This window comes from Myotis brandtii, unplaced genomic scaffold (genome assembly GCF_000412655.1).
Source record: "Myotis brandtii unplaced genomic scaffold, ASM41265v1 scaffold122, whole genome shotgun sequence".
NCBI lineage: Eukaryota > Metazoa > Chordata > Mammalia > Chiroptera > Vespertilionidae > Myotis > Myotis brandtii.
This window is the reverse complement of record NW_005354255.1, coordinates 1,872,814-1,889,935: the sequence shown is the minus strand read 5'-3', so window position 1 is coordinate 1,889,935 and position 17,122 is coordinate 1,872,814. Positions and strand designations below refer to the sequence as shown.

The 17,122-nt window shown below is 46.1% G+C and overlaps 1 protein-coding gene across 1 annotated transcript in view; it reads right to left on the bottom strand.

Annotated features, from left to right (window-relative positions):
* LMNB2 (lamin B2) overlaps positions 1–17,122 on the bottom strand; it is a 35,101-nt gene that overhangs the window by 5,361 nt on the left and 12,618 nt on the right. The window contains exons 3-6 of the mRNA XM_005858860.2: positions 8,701–8,857; positions 8,358–8,483; positions 413–583; positions 145–270 (exon numbers count right to left, since the gene is read on the bottom strand). Of these exons, the coding sequence (XP_005858922.1) occupies positions 145–270; positions 413–583; positions 8,358–8,483; positions 8,701–8,857 (580 nt within the window). The remainder of the gene's footprint in view (positions 1–144; positions 271–412; positions 584–8,357; positions 8,484–8,700; positions 8,858–17,122) is intronic.

The window sequence follows — 17,122 nt, the reverse complement described above, 5'->3', positions numbered from 1 at the left end:
GCGGGGCAGCAGCTGGGAGCCTCACTCGGGGATGGGACAGGGAAGGCCGGGTGCCTGACCTTCAAGGTTGCATCTACTACCCCAGGCGGGAGGAAGGACTGCTGGGTTGTGGGGCAGGGGCAGGCAGGGACTCCCGTGAATCACCTGCTTCTGGAGGCTGGAAAGCTGGTAGCTGAGGGACTCAACTCGCATGCGTGCCTCCTTCAGCTCCTCACGGGCAGCGCTGGCGGCCTTATCATTCTGGTCAGAGCACAGCTTGGCATTGTCCAGCTGAGGAGACAGGAGCAGGAAGATGAGGCACTGGGTGGGGGGCAGGAGGACCTGTACTTCCCCACCTGTGCTCTTCCCCCTCCCTGTCCCATCCCATCCATCCCATCCCACCCGCCATCTCCTGCCCCCTTCCCACCAGCACCTTGGCCTGGTAGGCCTGCTCCAGCTCCAGCTTGTAGAGCCGCACTTGCTCGTCGTGCTGGCTTCGCAGCTCCTCCAGTGCCTGTGCCATCTTGAAGTCGTACTCCTGCTGCCGGCCGCTGTCCACCTCCACTAGGTGCCGCTCATGCTGCCGGCGTGTCTCCCGCACCTCCTGGGGACAGAGCACGCTGACCCACTGAGGCAGGCAGCAGGCTGGTGGGCGGGGATTAACACCCCCAGCCCTGCCACCAACCCATCCTGCTCACTAGTGTCTTCCACCCAAGTGTCGGGTGTAAGCGAGGGCTCAAAAGTGCAAACAGGGAACCTGTGAGCAGTCACCCCGGTTTCACAAATTATTAATGAATACACATTTCACAACCACCGGAGAGCACACAGCCCAACGTCCTTCAAATGATGAATGGGCAAACACAACGTGGTTCATCCACACAGTGGAGTATTCCTCAGCCACGAAAAGGAGCGAAGCACTGACACTCACTACAACATGGATGGTCCTTGAACACATGGTGCCCAGTGAGAGGAGCCAGACACAGAAGGCCACACCGTGTGTGAGTCCATGTATGTGAACTGTCCAGAACAGGCTCATCCTCAGACAGGAAGTAGGGGGTTTGGGGGAAACTGCTAATGGGTGCCAGGCTTCTTTTTGGGGTGATGAAATGTTCTAGAATTAGAGGTGATGGTTGCTCAACCGTGTTGAATATACTAAAAACCACTCTAAAAGCTTTATGACATGGGAATATTTCAATGAAGTTGTTAATAAAAAATACTTCTGACCAGGTCTGTCCCAGGTGCCCAGGGCCCGAGACATCTGGCCATCAGGACACTAGGGGGTGTGACAGTCACAGCTAGTAAACCAGCAGGTGGAGTCCAAACCACAAGTGCACCGATGCAGCTGCCCCCGGCTCACGGTGGGGCCAAGTGCAGGTGGGGGGCAGGCTAGGGGGCTCCAGAGGACGAGGATCCTCTCCCACCCGTGCCAGCTCAGAAACCAGTCGCTGTCACTGTGTCATCCGTTTGTAAGTACAACAGGAGTATCACCCCAGGAAGCCAATCACGTTCACAGAACTAATGACTCTTGTGGAACCCATGACAGCACACCCACCTTCACCACACATCCCACAGCTACTCGCCAGGTCCCGCTTGCAGTGCCCTGCGCACCCCTCACTGCACCCCTATGGCTCCCTTCACAGTCTGCTTCGTGGTCCCCCCAGGAGCTCATCACAGCCCACCTCAAGGACCCCTTCCACGGTGTCCTCCCATCACCCCACACGGGCCTCTTCATTGGTCCCTGGTAGACTTGGGTACCTTCATGGGCGCCTCCTCAGCAGCTCTCCTGGCCTTCTCCCTGCCTCCCCTGGAGGCCCTGGCTGTCATGGGGCCTGGCTGGAGCCACAGACCACTTCTCAGCTGCATGTGTGCCCTCCTGCCAGCAGCTCTTCCCGGCCCAGGAACTGCCCACTGCCCGGCCGCAGGGTTCCATCTGGGCCATGGCAGCACAATGGGCCCTGTGATGATGATGTGGGAGGGCCCCCACATGGGCCCCTTCCAGAGGACACAGAGCCCTAGCTCTAACTGTGGGGCCTCAATCCCTCCCAGCCAGGAGCCAAGGCACAGGGATTACAAAGTTGGGGGTGAGAGGTGACCAGACCCCGGACCAGAGGGGAATGCTGGCCCACCCTGCCCTTTGACGGGGAGGCCTGGAGTGGACTGAATGGTGGCCCCATAAGGGTATACCTGCACCCTGGCCAGTGTGGCTCCCTTGGTTGGAGCATCATCCCATACACCAAAGGGTGGCGGGTTCGATCCCCGATTGGGACATGTGCAGGAGGCAACTGATCAATCGATGATTCTCTCTACCCCTCTGTAAAAAAAAAAAAAAAAAGGTATAGCCATATCCTAATCCCCAGAACCTGAGTGTAACCTTAATTTAAAAAGAAAAAAGACTTGTCGTAACCGACTTGGCTCAGTGGATAGAGCGTCGGCCTGCGGACTGAAAGGTCCCAGGTTCGATTCTGGTCAAGGGCATGTACCTTGGTTGCGGGCACATCCCCAGTAGGAGGTGTGCAGGAGGCAGCTGATCGATGTTTCTCTCTCATCGATGTTTCTAACTATCTCTCTCCCTTCATCTCTGTAAAAAATCAATAAAATATATTTTTTTTAAAAAAGAAAAAAGACTTTGCAGATATAATTAAGTTATGGGTTTCAAGGCAAGATCACCCTGGATTATTCAGGTGGGCCCTAAACCCAATGACAAGTGTCCATCTTTTTAAAAAAATCCTCCCCCAAGTATACTTTTTCCATTGATTTTAAGACAGTAGAAGGGAGGGAGGTGGGCGGGAGAGAGAGAGAAACATTGACGTGAGAGAGACACATTGATTAGCTGACTCCCGAATGTGCCCCAACTGGGGTCGGGGATCAAATCCATAACCCAGGTTCTATGCCCTTGACTGGGAATCAAACCCGAGACCCTTCAGTCTGTGGGCTGACACTCTAACCATTGAGAAACCCAGCCAGGGCAAGTATCCATCTTAAGAGACACCTCTGGCCCTGGCCAGTTTTGCTAAGTGGTTAAAGTGTCGGCCCACAGACCAAAGGGTCACTCGTGGTTCAATCCCTGGTCAAGGGAATGTCCCTCAGTTGCAGGTTCAATACCCCTGGTCCTGGTCAGGGCAGAGAGGCAACCAATCTCTCTCTCTCTCTCTCTCTCTCTCTCTCCTCCACTTCCCTCCGTTCTAGTCTCTCAAAATCAATGGAAAAAATATCCTTGAGTGAGGATTAAAAAAAACAAAACAAGGAGACAGCACTGGAAACCTACAGGCCCGGAGCACCACCTGACCCAAGACAGAGGGGTGCCCACCACCTTGGGGTGTATGGGGCATTTTCCATGACCCAGGTGACACCGCCTCACCCAGATCCTGGAACTGCCCTCATGCAGGTGAGAGGAAAACAAACTGGCACTGTTGAACCTCCTGCTAGAAAGGAAAAGAAAACCTCTACTTATGAACCTGCTGAACTGATAAAAGCAAAACTAAACAAGAGTTCACTGTCAGACTTGGGCAGAGAAACAGTCCACCAGGTACATGAATAACCAAGGGTATCACACTCCCCAACTGCAAACCATATAAAAACCACATATGGCTCTAGCTCAGTGGTTCTCAACCTTCCTAACGCTGCGACCCTTTAATACAGTTTCTCATGTTGTGGTGACCCCCAACCATAAAATTATTTTCGTTGCTACTTCATAACTGTAATTTTGCTACTGTTATGAATCGTAATGTAAATATCTGATATGCAGGATGTATTTTCATTGTTACAAATTGAACATAATTAAAGCATAGTGATTAATCACAAAAACAACATGTAATTATATATGTGTTTTCCGATGGTCTTAGGCCAGTGGTCGGCAAACTCATTAGTCAACAGAGCCAAATATCAACAGTACAACGATTGAAATTTCTTTTGAGAGCCAAATTTTTTAAACTTAAACTATATAGGTAGGTACATTGTTATTAACTTAATTAGGGTACTCCTAAGGCTTAGAAAGAGCCACACTCAAGGGGCCAAAGAGCCGCATGTGGCCCTCGAGCCGCATTTTGCCGACCACGGTCTTAGGCGACCCCTGTGAAAGGGTTGTTCGACCCCCAAAGAACTGCTGATCTAAAGTGACAAAAATGTTGCTTTCCTTCCACCATTCACCACAAAGATAAGCATGACACTTAAATGGGCCTCTTTGAATTCTGGAAGAAATATGTACCACATTTGGGCAGCCTGCTAGATAACTAGTAAGTCTTCCAGTCTGAGAGAGGTCTGGATCAAGAGAAGTTTCTACAAAAAATCCTGGCTATGAGATGCTTTGTTGCTCTGTTATTTGATGAACCAGCATATCCAATTATACTAGAACTAGAGGCCCAGTGCATGAATTTGTGCGCAGGTGGGGTCCCTCACGGTGGCCTGCGGAGATCGGGCCCCAGCTCACACCCCAGCCTCGCAGCCCTGCAGCCCCTCCTGGCATCTCGCCTTGGCCTGGTGTTGCCCCTCACCTGCTCTACCATCCCGCCTGCAGAGCGATTGATCAGGGCCGGGCCCCCCACTGCAGCTGGTTTGGCTCACTGGATAGAGTGTTGGCCTGTGGACCAAAGGGTCCTGGATTCGATTCCAGTCAAGGGCGCATGCCTTGGTTGCAGGCTCCTCCCTAGCCCTGGCCCTGGTCAGCGCTTATGCAGGAGGCAACCAATCGATGTGTTTCTCTCACATCGATGTTTCTGTCTTTCCCTCTCTCTTCATTCTCCCTAAAAATTAACAGAAAAATATCCGTGGGTGAGAATTAACAAAACAACAACAAAAAGCCACAATATGGCCTGGCTAAGTGGTTGAGTGTTAACTATGAACCAGGAGGTCACGGTTAGATTTCTGGTCAGAGCACATGCTGGGATTATGGGCTTGATCACTAGTAGGGGGCGTGCAGGAGGCAGCCGATCAATGATTCTCTCTCATCACTGGTGTTTCTCTCTCTCCCTCTCCCTTCCTCTCTGAAATCAATAAAATCAAATAAAAAGCCACAATAGAACAGTACCCTATCGGCAGAAAAAGACACACAGACCAATGGGACAGAATTGAGAGCCCAGAAACACTTTCATATGGGCAACTAATCTTCAACAAAGGAACCAAAAACATACAATGTTGTCTAAGAAAGGGAAGTTTCTTCAATAAATGGTGCTGGGAAAACTGGACAGCCACATGCAATAGAGTGAAACTAGACTGCTGATACCACACACAGAAATTAACCCAAATTACATTAAAGTCTTAAGTGTAAGACCTGAAACAATAAAATACAAGGCAGCCAGCCCTAGCCAGTTTGGGTCAGTGGTTAGAGCGTTGGCCCTCCGACTGAAGAGTTGCGGGTTTGGTTCAGTCAAGGGCATGTACCTGGGTTGCAGGCTTGATCCCTGGTCCCTGTTGGGGCACCTGTGGGAGGCAACCAATCGATGTGTCTCTTTCACATCAATGTTTCTCTGTCTCTCCCCCTCCCTTCCACTCCCTCTGAAAAATCAATGGGAAAAATAGCCTAGGGCAGGGCTGGGCAACCCCTGGCACGCGTGCCAAACATGGCATGCCAGTAACTTTTACTGGCACGCAAAACCCTCTCTTATAATCTTCCATTTACAATTTTTTTCTTAATATCGACTTCTTTATTTTTCAGATAAATTCAGTGTAGGTGCATCTTAGATAAATAAATAATTTTACATAACAAGTTATCTTAAAGACCATAGACATGGATTGACGAGAGAGGGGAAGAGCAATTTCTATGCCTCTGCCTTAACTCTCCCTGCCTTCCTAGATCCGACCAGTGTTTTGGTTTCATCCACATACGCTTGTGAATCTTTGTTCTCAGTGATGAATTTTGTTAAGTCTCATAATAGGAGTAGCCTGACGGATGAAAGTAGTAGCTCGTGCATATCTCTGAAGGTCACGAAATATAAACCTGATGTAAAATCTCTGTCATCAGTGATGCAGCAGCAAAAGTCCCACTGATAATATCAAACGGAGTCATAAAGTTTTCTGTCGGACTATCAGTGTACATGTATACATTAAAAAATAAATGTATTTTTCATCATCATATACTGTGTTTTTGTCGCTCGAATGAATTTTATTATTTCTTCAAGGTTCTTCACATACGTACACCTTAAGAGATATCAAGTAGGCGTAACATGTTCTCAAAAAATTAGGGTTGGCACGCAGAAGAATTTTGAGTCAGAGATTTTGCTGGTTTTGACACGCACTCACAAAAAGGTTGCCCACCCCTGTCCTAGGGAGAGGATTAACAACAAAAAACAAAAAACAAGGCAACCAACCAAATGAGAGAAGATATTTGCAAACAATACCGCAGACAAGAGGCTAATTAATACCCACCATATATAAAGAACTTACTTATACATACAGCTCAACAATTAAAACAAAAACAATCCTATTAAACAATGAGCAGAGAACCTTTTCCTAAGGTGACACACAAGTGGCCAATAAACATATGAAAAGATGCTCAATGTCATTTCTCAGTAATCATCAGAGAAATGCAAATTAAAACCCAATCACAATGAGATCTCACCTCACACCTATCAGAATGGCTATCATCAATGAACCAGCAAACAAGTGTTGACAAAAGGGAACTCTTGTTCTGTTGTACTGTTGGTAGGATCATAAACTGGAGTAGCCACTATGGAAAACAATATGGAGGTGCCTCAAAAATTAAAAACAGAAATACCTTTTGACCCAGCAAATCCTCTTATGATTATTTACCCGAAAAAAACCCAAAACACTAATTCGAAATGACAGGTGCACCCTTATGTTCTTTGCTATATTGTTTACAATAGTCAAGATATGGGAGCAACCTAAGTGTCCACTGATAGCTGATTAGATAAAGACGAGCTACATACATACAATGGAATATTACTCAGCTATAAAAAAGAATAAAATCTTGCCATTTTCGACAACATGGATGGACGTACAAGGTATGCTGCAACGTGAAATAAGTTGGAGAAATAAGAAAGAAAAATACCGTATGATTTCATTTATATGTGGACTCTAAAGAACAAAACAAACAAACAAAATAAAATGGAAACAGACCCATAGATGCAAAAAACAAGCTGATGGTTACTAAAGGAATAAAAGGGGAGAAAGGGATGGGAACTGAAAAATAAATGGAAAATCATGTATCTGGTAAGCGATTAATATAAAAGAAGTAATGGATTAGCACTGCTCAATATATTATTCAAAACAGGTTGTAATGTCATCTTTCAGCACACTTGCTTTTAGTTTGTCCACCTGGCTTTACCACCTGGATAAAGAAACACAAACAACACTGCTATTCAGTCCCTGGTTATTTTGACCAATGAGGTCTATTTAACAACTACGTTCTGCACATCCGATTGGTTCAGCCACGCAGGGAGTTCATCTGTGACACTGAGGTGGGTGGGACACCTGCAGGCCACTTATAAGACTTTTTGTTTTGTAATACTGGCCAGAGGGAGGGCTATCTCAAAGGGCTTGGTTTCCTAAATTTTTTTGATAAGAATGATCTTGGCGCCCTAACCGGTTTGGCTCAGTGGATAGAGCGTCGGCCTGCGAACTGAAGGGTCCCATGTTCGATTCTGGTCAAGGGCATGTACCTTGGTTGCAGGCACATCCCCAGTAGGGGGCATGCAGGAGGCAGCTGATCGATGTTTCTCTCTCATGGATGTTTCTAACTCTCTATCCCTCTCCCTTCCTCTCTGTAAAAAAATTAATAAAATATATATTTAAAAAAATAAAGAATGATCTTGACACACACACACAACACAACACACACACACACACACACACACACACACACACACACACTCTCAGAATCAGAACTAATCCTAAAACTTACATGAAACCAGAATAGATGCCAAGTAACCCTGGCCGGCATGGCTCAGTTGGTTGAGCATCGTACCATGCACTGAGAGGTCACCAGTTCAATTCCCAGTCAGGGCACATACCCATATTTTGGGTTTTATACCCTATCAAGGTGCATGCAGAAGGCAACCGATCAATATTTCTCTCTAAAATCAATAAAAACGTATTATTCTTTTTAAAAAGGACACCAAATAGCCAAAGAAATTTTGAGAAAGAACAAAATGGGAGGTATCATGTGTCCTGATATCAAACCACACTATAAAGCTACAATAATCAAAACGGCTTGGTATGGGCATAAAAACAGACACACATATCAAGGGAACAGAACAGAAAACCCAGAAATAAATCCTCACTGTGTTCAATCGACCTACAAAGGAGGCAAGGATATACCATGGGGTACAGACTGGCTCTTCAACAAGTGGTGCTGGGAAAACTGGAGAGACACATGGAGAAAAAATGAAGGTGGACCGCACTCTGACTCTAGAGACAAGGCTCACCTCCTCGAAGACGCTCTTGCGGAAGTCGAGCTCCTCCTGCAGGCTCTGACAGCGGTTCTCCAGGTCCACGCGCATCAGCGTCTCCTTCTCCAGCTGCTTCTTGGCCACTGCATGACCGTCCTCTGCCTGGGAGACACAGGACAACAAGGTGAGGTGACGGCCTGTCTGCTACCCTCACGCCCTGCCTGTCTCTTTGTTGCACTCGTCTGGCTCCTCATGCCTGGGGATGTCCTTAACTACACAAACTCACCCCTGTGTGAAGTTCCTTGGCCACCCCAGGACCCTCACATGCCCACCACCTGGAGGCCTCTTGTCTCCAGACTGGGGCCTGTCCCAGGCCTACCTTGGCCAGCTGGGCCCGAAGCTCGGCCACATCACTCTCGAGGCTGTGCTTATCACTGAGGGCAGCGGCCAGCTCCGCCTCACTCCGGTGGAATAGGGACTCCAGTTCCTTCACGCGGCCCTGGGCCACCGTGAGCTCACCATCCCTCTTCTTGGAGCTGAAAGTCAAGAGCGGAGGTTAGCTGGGAGGACTGAGCAGCTGGGCGGTGCTGGCCCAGGGAGGGCCCAGGACAAAATTCACTTCTGCTTGAGCCAAGGGCCTTTTGCTCTCGGGACTTGACCCACGCCCCACTTTCTGGTACGGGAGCCTCGCCTGTGGGCATAAAAAGTGACCCTTCCTGAAACCTGCCCCGCACCATCAGGACTCTTTCCACCTACAAATGCAAGTGTTCAAAAAACCCTCAAGGCATGGGTTTTCATGTCCTTTTCTGAGATTTTTAATTGTAAAAGGGATCGCTTAGGAGAGAACGCTAATGTGTAATTTATTAAAGTTATAAATTAAAAGCCCGGCCTTTGAAAAGTTGATGTCCTGCATAAACTTTAGTTATTTCACACAGGATCACCTGGTATTCTAATAGACAATTATCTCCAATATCAAATATTTAAGATGTCAAATGGATTCTTAAATATACAACTCTTAAAGCATGAACTTTAGACTCCTATACATTTCTGAATGTAATTCTACATTTTCTTGGGGTTGAAAGCTTATCCACCTTTTCCCCAAGGAACTTATTGGGCCATCTCAGCAATTGTGGGGACACTAAGGGTCTCCCCCTCAGTACTGGGGACACCAGGACTGGGTCATTCTGTGGGGCTGTCCTGAGCACTGTGGGAGGGTGAGCAGCATCCCTGGCCCCCACCCTTGTGAGGACCACAAATGTCTCCAGACACCACCCAGTTCCCTGGGGGCAGTCACCCTGGATGAGAACCACGGGATGCTGTGCAAGCGCATGTGAACTGGGGTGGCATAAAGATCAGAGACTTCAGTGTGGAGAACGCCGTCCTCACACCAGAGACACGTGTGGAAGCAGAGAAGGCAGTGAAATATGCTGCCTATTAGACGTGAACCTGTTTTAAGGACAGATGAAGCAGGGAAGGGAGGTAGGGACTGAGCACATGCCAGATGGGAGCTGCACCTTTAAGTGGACTACCAGGTGCAGTAGTTCCAGCACAAGAGTGTTCAGGCCAGGCAAGTTCAAGATTATCAACTCTTGCACTTGTGGCAGCTCTCCCAGGCTTGTGCACCTGTTTCTTAAGAGCTTCAAGGTGTTCAAGCAGATGCCTTATCTGTGTAACCATAATTCCAGAAGGATTATGTGAGAGAAACTGGCCTACTTGTTGGATCCTCCACGTGGCGATCTGCAATTCTACCATCATAGGGATTTGGTGATGCATTTGTCAGGAAAAGAAATGCACTGGAGCCCGGCCAGTGTGGCTCAGTGGTTGAGCATTGACCTATGAACCAGGAGGTCATGGTTCCCTTCCTGGTCAGGGTATATGACTGGGTCTTGGGCTAGATCCCCAGTGGGCATGCAGGAGGTAGCCGATCAATGATTCTCTCTTCATTGATGTTTCTATCTCTCTCTTCCTCTCTGAAATTTAAAAAAAAAATGTATTTAAAAGAAAAAAGAAAAAGAAAAACAAAGTTGGAGGAATCACAATACCAGATTTCAAGTTATACTACAAAGCCACCGTAATCAAAACAGTACTGGCACAAGAACTGGCATATAGACCAATGTAACAGAACAGAGAACCCAGAAATCAACCCAAGCCATTACGTTCAATTAATATTTGACAAAGAAGGCAAGAGCATACAATGGAGTCAAGACAGTCTCTTCAATAAATGGTGTTGGGAAAATTGAACAGATACATGCAAAAAAATGAAACTAGACCACCAACTTACACCATACACAAGATTAAACTCAAAATGGATAGAAGACTTAAATGTAAGTCATGAAACCATAAATATCCTAGAAGAAACCATAGGCAGCAAAATCTCAGACATCTCTCGTAGCAATATGTTTACAGATACATCTCCTAGGGCCGTGGTCAGCAAACTGCGGCTCACGAGCCACATGCAGCTCTTTGGCCCCTTGAGTGTGGCTCTTCCACAAAATACCATGTGCGGGCGCGCACGTACAGTGCGATTGAAACTTCGTGGCCCATGCGCAGAAGTCGGTATTTTGTGGAAGAGCCGGTATTTTGTGGAAGAGCCACACTGAAGGGGCCAAAGAGCTGCATGTGGCTCGCGAGCCGCGGTTTGCCGACCACTGGCCTAAGGGATGACACACAAGTGGCCTGTCCCTCCTGCTCAGTTAGGACAGTGGTAAATAATTATGCCAACCAGACGGGCTTCTTCTGAAGCTTTTTCTAGAGACTATGGCAAGGATGATCCAGGTGATGAAGGGAAGAAGGAAGAGTCACAGGAAAGAGAGAGGCCATAGAACAAAGTTAAGATGGAGAAAAACTGACCAGAGCTGCCTCAACCTTTAACAGCTCTCAGTTCCAAATCTAGGCCATAGTGGCCATTCGAGAATGCACAACCTTCTTCATTGTTTGTTGTTGTTGTTGTTTTGGTTGGTTGATTTCCTTTAAGTGAACTGAATTAGTTTCTGGTCTTTACAATTCGAAGAGATAAGGTAACAACTGAAAACTGGTTAACTAGACTAAGTAGTACATAAAATTGTACTACTGAGTGTAATCACAGTTATCATTATTATTATTACTTTTAATATGCTTAGAAAAAAAAGACTAGAAGGAAATGAGTGATCATGTTATGTAACAAATGGTTTCTTCTGAGCAGTGGAATTAAGTTCTATTTATGTTTCTTTTATAATATATTTTAATATTTACTTTCCCAATGTGCTATGATGAGTAGCAAACATTTTAGGTACTTAAATACCATTGTGTAGTAAGCACTCAAAACTTATATCATTGTTGGTTCACTTATTCATCAAGAAAACCCAAATGAAGTGCCTACCATTTACCTCCTATCTCTATGGAATAGTAAGTAGGATGATGTCATTGCTAAGTTTCAAGAGTTATTTTGAATAATTGGCCAGAACATCCTTAGAAAGTAATATTGTATTTTCAAACTATTTTAAATTCTAATACTTTCTTATGTGGAAATTAATTGCTTTTGAGAAGGACAAGGTGTAGAAAAGACTTTTTCAGCTGTATCTTCAGGAATGGTGCTCAGATTTTGATTAGAGGAAGATGGAGGTCGAGGTGTTAATTCCACTATCATTAATATTATGATTCTAATTATTATAATTATACTTTTTTATAGCACCTTTCATCTTAGAGACTTGCAGTAACTAACTGCTTTGTCTATGAGCTGATTAACTCAGCACTGAGTGTGATGAAAATTTCTAGATGAAAAATATTTTGTCATAATGGAATTCTCATATATCCCAGTAAAGTGGAATGAAACTAACGTTGTTGGCTTCACCTTCTTTTAAATTGGATATAATCTGTACTGACCAGAGACAGACTGAGAAGTCCTGAAATTCTCTCCCCCACAATGTGAAAAGGGATGGTATCTGATCCAGTGGTTCCAGCGACTGCGTTCAATTTTGAAAAGCTGGTTAGATAAGGGAATATTGGCACAACTCTCTAGATATCCATTCTCCAATTAACAATGTCATTTTCTATTTTTCTAAGTGGAAACTGGGAAACTTCTCTTGGCATCACCAGCCTCTGCTTGGAGCTTATACTTTTCACAGGTGGTGACTGCACCAATTCCACAGCTTTGGAAAGATGTGGGGGTAGATGGTGGGAGGCAATAGAGAGAATGACAGTAATAATACTATATAATAAAAGCCTAATATGCTAAGTGTCCAACCGTTCAACCATTCGACCAGTTGCTATGATGCGTACTGACCACCAGGGGGTAGACTCTCCGACCAGTAGGTTATCTTGCTGCTGGGGTCCGGCCAATTGGGACTGGGCGAGACAGGCCAGACACTCCCTGGAGCTCTCCCACGGTCCCTTCCCGGCCCCGATCGTGCACCGGTGGGGTCCCTTGGCCTGGCCTGCGCCCTCTCACAATCCGGGACCCCTTGGGGGATGTCAGAAAGCCAGTTTCAGCCTGATCCCCACAGGCAAGGCTGAGGGACCCCACTGGTGCACGAATGCATGCACCAGGCCTCTAGTATATAGATAAACACCATGACCATACTATTCCTTCAGGCTCTACTATGCCCAACTCTCTACTTTACAGGAGTACATATTTTAGTATGAAGGTGACTCTATTTAAACACAGAATAAAGGCAACTACATGGGTTTCCCTATTTATTTTCTTTTACTTTGTATGGCATAATGAACAGACATCTAAGGAAAAAAGAAAGAATTAAAGGATCAAAAATAAACTGAACTTTTCTGTTGAGGAATTTTGGACTTGGAATAGACTTTAGCAATCTTGTCCACTTCATGTGGTAGATCACAGACATGCTACAGACACTTGGCAAATTTTAAACCTATGTATGTTTATTTGTGTGCGGTGTGGGATACATATGGATAGATGTGATAAACACGTGTAAAAAATTTAAGATGGTGTGCTTGCTTCAGCAGTACATATACTAAAATTGGAGCAATATAGAGAAGATTAGCATGGCCCCTGTGCAAAGATGACATGCAAATGTGTGAAGTGTTCCATATTTTTGGTACTGGAAATATCAAGTAGCAAATTATTGATACATGAGCAAAATTTATTTTGAGAAAAAAATCAGAAACAAAGAAGTAGTCACTCTATGATTCCATTTATATTGTCCAAGGACAAGCAAAACTAATGCAAAAAAAAATTTGAATAGTGATCCTCGTTGGGGCACAAATAGTTATACCCCTCATTCTACATATAATGAAAACCAAAGCTGCTGACGCAGATTGGCAAGGTTGTGAGAATAATGAGCACCCCCGCATGAATTTCGTGCACCAGGCCTCTAGTCCTATATAATAAAAGCCTAATATGCTAAGTGTCCGGTCATATCGTCTGTTCAACCAATCAAAGCGTAATATGCTAATGATATGCTAAGACCACTCAACTCCTTGCTATGACATGCACTGACCAGCAGGGGGCAGACACTCTGACTGGTAGGTTAGCTTGCTGCTGGGGTCCGGCTGATCAGGACTGAGCAAGATGGGCCGGACACGCCCTGGAGTGCTCCTGCGGTCCCTCCCGGCTCGCCAACCTCCTGCGTCCTCCCTGGCCTGATCATGCACCGGTGGGGTCCCTTGGCCTGGCCTGCGCCCTCTCGCAATCCAGGACCCCTCAGGGGATGTTGGAGAGCTGGTTTCGCCCGATCCCCCACAGGCCAGGCCGAGGGACCCCACCTGCCGGGGAGGGACCACAGGAGGTTGGCTCCAGGAAGGGGCCAAAGAGCCGCATGTGGCTCGCAAGCCGCGGTTTGCCAACCACTGTCCTAGGGCAAAAGAAACTAAGGAGAAAATAAACAAATGGGACTGCATCAAAATAAAAAGCTTCTGCATAGCAAAAGAAACCATCAACAGCCCTAGCTGGTTTGGCTCAGTGGATAGAGCATCAGCCTGTGGATTGAAGGGTCCCGGGTTCGATTCCAGTCAAGGGCACACGCCCGAGTTGTGGACTTGATCCCCAGTAGAGGGGTGTGCAGTAGGCAGCCGATCGGTGATTCTCTTTCATCATTGATGTTTCTATCTCTCTCTTCCTCTCTGAAATTAAATATATATATATATACATACATACACTCTTTCTTTCTTTCTTTCTTTCTTTCTTTCTTTCTTTCTTTCTTTCTTTCTTTCTTTCTTTCTTTCTTTTTTTTTAAAGAAACCATCAACAAAACAAAAAGATAGCCCATTGTATGGGAGAACATATTTGGCAATGATACATCTGATAAAGGGTTAATATCCAAAATATATAAGGAACTCATACAACTTAACAAAAGGAAGACAATCTAATGCATAACCAATGGACACAGACACTAGGAGTGTGAGGGCATGTGTTGGGGGTTGGGGGTGGCTGGGGAGAGGTCAATGGGAAAAAAGAAGACATATGTAATACTTTAAACAATAAAGAATTTTAAGAAAACAGTATGGAGTTTCCTCAAAAAATTAAATAAGGAACTGCCACTTGACCCAGTGGTCCTACTTCTAGGAATATATCCTAAGAAAACTGAAGCACTAATCAGAAAGAATGTATGCACCCTATGTTCATAGCAGCACAATTTACAATAGCTAAGATCTGGAAACAGTCCAAGTGCCCATCTGTAGATGAGTGGGTAACAAAGCTGTGGTACATTTATACCATGGAATACTATGCAGCCGTAAAAAAGAAGAATCTCTTACCCTTTGAGCAACATGGAGGGACCGGAGAGTATCATGCTAAGTGAAATAAGTCAGTCAGAGAAAGTATCACATGATCGCACTCATAGTGGAATCTGAGTAACAAAATAAAGAGATGAACGGAGTGGATCCAGAGACACGGAAGCATGGAACAGAGTGGGGAATCTCAGAGGGAAGGCAGGGGAAGGTGGGTGGGTGGCAGGTAATCAACCAAAAGACATAGAAGCATCAAACAGACCATCAAACTTCAGAGGGAAGTCAAGGGAGGGTGGGGTTGAGGGGTAAGAGATCAACTAAAGGACTTGTATACATGCATAGAAGCATAACCAATGGACACAGACACTAGGAGTGTGAGGGCATGTGTTGGGGGTTGGGGGTGGCTGGGGAGAGGTCAATGGGAAAAAAGAAGACATATGTAATACTTTAAACAATAAAGAATTTTAAGAAAACAGTATGGAGTTTCCTCAAAAAATTAAATAAGGAACTGCCACTTGACCCAGTGGTCCTACTTCTAGGAATATATCCTAAGAAAACTGAAGCACTAATCAGAAAGAATGTATGCACCCTATGTTCATAGCAGCACAATTTACAATAGCTAAGATCTGGAAACAGTCCAAGTGCCCATCTGTAGATGAGTGGGTAACAAAGCTGTGGTACATTTATACCATGGAATACTATGCAGCCGTAAAAAAGAAGAATCTCTTACCCTTTGAGCAACATGGAGGGACCGGAGAGTATCATGCTAAGTGAAATAAGTCAGTCAGAGAAAGTATCACATGATCGCACTCATAGTGGAATCTGAGTAACAAAATAAAGAGATGAACGGAGTGGATCCAGAGACACGGAAGCATGGAACAGAGTGGGGAATCTCAGAGGGAAGGCAGGGGAAGGTGGGTGGGTGGCAGGTAATCAACCAAAGACCTTGTATGCATATATGCATAACCCATGGACACAGACAATAGGGTGCTGAAGGCCTGGGGCGGGGGCAGCGCAGGGGCAGGCTGTAGGGGGTCGATGGGGGGGAAAAAGGGAACATATGTAATACTTTCAATAATAAAGAATTATTAAAAAATACATAAATAAAAAGAAAAGCACTAGATGTGACCTATCTGGAAGTGCAAACCATGCTTGGGGTTATAGCCCATCCACTTCCCTGCCATGGGAGGACTTGAAGACAGGAACAGGAAGTCAGACAACCTAGAGAGGTGCCTGCAGACCTGTAATGCTGAAGGCCTGAGAGCAGAAAGGAAAAAGCCCTAGGCCCAGAGAGTCCAGGAAGCCATCTTTCCAGAGTGGGGGCCTCAAATAAACAAGTCACCGACCATACCCAGAATTGGGTGAATCTTGCTTAGAAGCCAAGGGAAATGACTGTGGACACAGCTGCCACCCAAAGAAACTGTCACAGAACAATGGGACCAACCTGAGCCATGGCAGCCACTGGTGACACACTCCCAGATGCTGGTACGTGCCAGCAACTGCGACATCACGTCACAGAGGACATTGATAACTCAGAGGCTTGCTATCCCAAAAGAACCTCATAGCTATCTGTGTCCACCTTTAGTTTAAATTAAAAAGGCGGAAAAGACACGTGTCAGATGCGCCAAGGCGATTCCATTTGGGTGGAGGCTCACGGACACCTTCATTTTTCTCTTTAAACTACCTTGCATTTTCCACTTTCTTGACAGTGAACATCTATGACTCTGATAAACAGAAAAAAACATGACTTCTCAGCCTAGCAAGCAGAATGTCAATTCTGAACTTCAGTTGATAATAATGTATAGATATTGACTCATCCTATATAATAAAGCAGTAATATGCAAATTGATTATCACGCCCTCACACAAGATGGCCGGCAGGGGAGGGCAGTTGTGGGCAACCAGGCCAGCAGGGGAGGGCAGTTGGGGGTGACCGGGCCTGCAGGGGAGGGTAGTTGAGGGTGATCGGGCCGGCAGGGGAGGGCAGTTGGGGGCAACCAGGCAGGCAAGTGGTTGGGAGCCAGCAGTACTGGGTTGTGAATGGGATGTCAGACTGCCAGTTTAGGCCCGATCCCTGTGGGGTCCCAGATTGGAGAGGGTGCAGGCTGGGCTGAGGGACACCCCCCCCCC